The sequence below is a fragment of the Polyergus mexicanus genome, unplaced genomic scaffold (genome assembly GCF_030449975.1).
Source record: "Polyergus mexicanus isolate NDT 795.1 unplaced genomic scaffold, iyPolMexi1.0 SCAF_5, whole genome shotgun sequence".
NCBI lineage: Eukaryota > Metazoa > Arthropoda > Insecta > Hymenoptera > Formicidae > Polyergus > Polyergus mexicanus.
The window spans coordinates 7,442,333-7,446,856 of NW_027223325.1; the positions used below are offsets into that span (position 1 = coordinate 7,442,333).

The 4,524-nt window shown below is 28.1% G+C and overlaps 1 protein-coding gene across 2 annotated transcripts; it reads right to left on the minus strand.

The window, feature by feature from the left end:
* Positions 1 to 331: 331 nt before the first annotated feature.
* Positions 332 to 3,823, minus strand: LOC138933628 (odorant receptor 30a-like). 2 transcript variants are annotated; one of them, XM_070296485.1, is made up of 9 exons: positions 3,656 to 3,823; positions 2,889 to 3,008; positions 2,642 to 2,759; positions 1,924 to 2,185; positions 1,681 to 1,794; positions 1,520 to 1,610; positions 1,215 to 1,360; positions 926 to 1,058; positions 332 to 846 (listed from the first exon to the last, which is right to left on the minus strand). In XM_070296485.1, the coding sequence occupies exons 1-9, from the start codon at positions 3,821 to 3,823 to the stop codon at positions 793 to 795; spliced, it is 1,206 nt and encodes a 401-aa protein (XP_070152586.1). In that variant the 3' UTR covers positions 332 to 792. The 2 variants fall into 2 exon arrangements, with proteins under 2 accessions (XP_070152586.1, XP_070152587.1); XM_070296486.1 differs by lacking the exon at positions 3,656 to 3,823 and having other exon boundaries at positions 332 to 859; positions 2,889 to 2,997.
* Between the last annotated feature and the right edge of the window lie 701 nt (positions 3,824 to 4,524).

Consider the following 4,524-nt stretch of genomic DNA (forward strand, 5'->3'; position numbering starts at 1 on the left):
CAGTTTTTGAGATATTCAATTGTTTAAAATGGGACATTCTGTGTATATATATATATATATATATATATATATATATATATAACATAAATGTGTATAATATTATATATTTTCAATAACCTTATTTGTAGTTAATTAGTTAATTTAGTTAAACTTTATTAATTAAAACTCTGAGTATTTAATATTTAATATATACTTACCTATTTTTTATTATTATATTTACTATTAAACTATATATATATATATATATATATATATATATATATATATATATATACATGTATCTATATACATATACATGTATCTTTAAATTAATGATATGGATAAATGGCAACTTAGAGTCATCGCGGAAATTAGTACGTGTACATTATTTATAATTAATTACAATAAAAATCATCGAATTACAATAAGGCCGTTTTGACCCTTTCTTTGGTCTTCATCGGCGCGATAAATACTATAACTAATATTATATCCTATTCATCTAAGAAAGGTTAATGTGGAAACTTAAATACAACGTTATTTACATATTAAACGGAGATGACATAATCACGTCGATCAATACGATATGGAACGATACCAGGTAAAGGTATGTCATCCTTGATATAAGCTGTACGATTTATCCTCCATCCTCGGTTGACTGACCAGGAAACCGAGAAATAATAAGGAATAAAGAGACATGTTCGCAATTATGTGCCAATTTGTGTCAAACACATGTTCTAATAATGTTAGTATAGTTAATAATTAGAGAGGATCGTCACAATCGAGATCACACAATAGATTTATGTATCTTTATATTCATTGCTGTGTGGAATATATAAAGGTAAAGTAAGAGACTGATGTAGTCGCTAACTGGAACAAAAATCTTCTTTTTAATTTGCCTTCCCACTTATATTGTCATATTTTACATATCTTCATAAATGATATTTACGGAGGCAAAGCAGTTTAAGGATGCTGCGAACAATCCACCCACATTTAGACTAACAGCTTTGGTGCTCCTTTGTAACATAAACAATATAAGTTTCTGTATGTGTAACGGTGCTACATACCAGCGAACGTTGTATCTGCGAACAAATGACCAGACAACGAATCGATAAATTGAGAAGTGTGTCAATAATCTTACAATTAGGTATATAAGTTTTTCGAATTTTAACTTTACATTTTCATTTTATAGGAGATGTCTTAAAATTGTGAACATAATATATAAAATTGTTTCTTACGCTGCATAAAATATATGATTATTGTGATCTATAATTTCTTGTCCGGCATAATTAGCTAAGAACATGTATAAAAAAATTATCATTACAATTATAAAGTGAAATAAAAATTCTTCTTTAGCATCTCCATACGATAGAGCTTTATACATCTAAAACAATATGTGGACTGCGATCAATGTTGTTTATATATATGCATATTAAAATTAAACAACCTAATTTAGAATTTAGATTTTAAAATATTTTCATAGATTGTTTATTATTTTTTTATTAACGTCGCAATAAGCCATCAGATATGTTTAAAAACTTACTTCAAAAAGGTTGAGACTCAAGGAAATTACACCAAATCCTATTAAAATAAAGAATAATCCCTCAACGCTAGATATTAAAGATTTGCAGAACCTTTAAGAACAAGAAATTATCGTTACGTATATTATTAGCAAATATTGTATTATTGGATAAATATACCAACTCTATAGCTTTGCAATGAACGTCCACTGCACAAATTATTCCCTTATAAATTGCAATCTCATTCTGGAAGCTATTTTGTAAATTATTAATTGTCATTGCTTGCTCGATGCGGTAACTGTAAATAATATTTATCTTATAGTGTATAGATAAAGTTTCTCTATTTTTTGTTTGGAGAAGAATAAAAAAGATTTTACTTACATTAGGAAAAATTTCTAGAAAAATATTATAAATTGTTTTTTTTTACCTGGCGATTGTAAACATTCCGCAAGCATGTTTGAGGTATGCTATGAGCATTGTTCCTGTTCCTATAATTGCAGTTCCTCCTATACAGAAGGCTGCGTTTATGTGCAGGAAAATTAAATAAAAATACTTTTCTTGATCGACAAAATACTGGGTTAGTAATACTGTAGAATGTGATCGAGATTCATTCATGGGCCGAACAATATCGAGAATATGCGACCATATTGGCATACAAAAGGAAATAAATATGCTGAACATGAAAATCCCTAAATATATTTAAACAGATATACAATCCGCGCCGTTTTTGAAATTTTCTACTCGTGATTAGTTTATAACTAATTCGAAATATTGTATCAAATATTTTTTTAACATTTTTTAATATTTTATATATATTTACTTGTTTTTGTATCACTTGTTTTAAACATTTTTGCAAAAAATAGCACAAAACTTCTTTTACTTTAGATTTATAAGTTATCGCATTAAAAAAATTATTTAAAAAATCTAAGAATTTTTGTTATTAGTAATAATATAAATAAATATTATTTTTAAAGGAATAAATTATGCAATTTATAAAAATTGTATTACGTGTTTTATGTTATTTCTATTTTGATATATAATACTCAGGAGTATATTTGCAAAAAATAGCAGAACTTCTTTTTTTTCCTTCCATTTGATTTTTGTTACCGTTTAATTTATACCTTCGTGTGATATTGTTCTTTTACCTATCATTCTAGTTGTATAACGTTTTGCGTTGCTCCCATATTTTTTCATGATATTAACTTCATTCTCATCTTTTAACTCGTTACAAATATTTTGAAGTTGCTCCAATAAACTTCTCATCTATCATGTTAATAGTATTTTATTTACACATCTTTTAAAATTTAATTGTATTTTAAGTTGTAATTTTAAGTTGTATAAAAAAGAAAGATTAATTGTATTTCAAACAAATTTAATAATGGTGTAACTTACAGCTTGAGAGTTTATCCAAAACAAGTTGTATTTAATCATAAATATCATAAAAAATAATACAGAAGAGAGAATTTTGATAACAAAATCAAGCGTACATTCTGAAGTCAAAAATAGTGTAAACTGAAATCAATAAATTAATTAAAATTATTTTTTAAATTTAATTATTAATTTGTAACAATCAGTTACTCTTCGATTCATCATTACATAACGAAATAATTATAAAATATTTATAACATATTTTCATAGCAGTTCGTATTGTTAATAATTAAATACGAGGTGTGATCAAAAAGTATCTGACCTTATTTTTTTTTTTGCGTTAGTCAACTGAAGCCCGTTAACGGGACTAGCGCAGCATGCAACCTTGGATCCTATTGCAGCTGCATGATTTTTTGTCAGACCGCGCAATTCTTCAATCATTGCTAGGCAGCCGTGATAGTTGCAGGTGTATTCAATGTCCGTGGCATTTCGTGTTTCCAGCTAAAATGATCGAACGTGTTAGTAGAGCGATTGAAGGGCTGTGCAGTCTGGCAAGAAAATCATGCATGCGCAGTATCTATATATGGTCCAAAGTTACATACTGCGCTAGTCCTGTTACCGGGCTGCAGCTGATGCAAAAAGAAATAAATCGGTTATTTTTTGATCAGACCTTATATATTATTATTATTATTATTATTATATTCAAATTATATATTATAAATAATTAAATTTAAACATATATAATGGCCTATTAGATACATAATAATGCAATTAAAAGAATATTGGCATACCTGAAATACAATAGAACTTGTTAAAATACTAATAAGGAAAATTCGTTGAAATTGAACAAGTAATGATTGCTGATAAGGCCATAAGCCAATTGTGAGTAGAAGAATACGATTGAGTTTAAAATGCTGTTTCACGATGCATATCATTTTTCGATGAGAATCGAGACGCATCTGACTATGGAAAAATTAGCAAGATTTCGACTATCCCCATGTTCTCAAATTCTCTCTTGAATATTTCATAATTTGTTCCTTTTGTATCGTAAATATCTTAATATATAAGTGTATAATAGCACAGTATAAAATATTAACGTGAGATCGCGGATGGTGAAAATATTCGCAATTTCGTATCTTTGCTTAGGAAGGGGTAGGAAATTATTTAACTATCGTTTTGACAGTGAAGACGAATTTGACGGATGTTTATTTCTCACACAAAGGTACTCAGGTAATATGAATTATTGGTTCAAATTCGCGCAAGCGCAGACGCCTTCTTCCCCCACATTGCATTTTTACGTGCCTCATTCTAGCTTGGGCACTCATCGAGTAGGTTTGTCTTTGAAGGCAGTGTCGATTGATCGCCTTTACGCGCTAACACCGCAGTTATGAAAATGCTACCGGTAAAGTGTACATTATTATATATAGTTTCTAACTTGACGCTAATTTCTGGCACATAATAACGCTTCAGATTTGATATACTGTTGGAAAATTTGTGTTTTCTTATTAAAAAACACGCTGAAAATTCGTATTTTTTTGTTAAAAAAATCGCTGAAAATTTGTGTTTCTTTGTTAGAAAATACACCAATTAAAATTTTGTATTAAATATTTAACATATTCATATGTTAATTTAACATATTGCTGTTGTGTTAATTGAACTC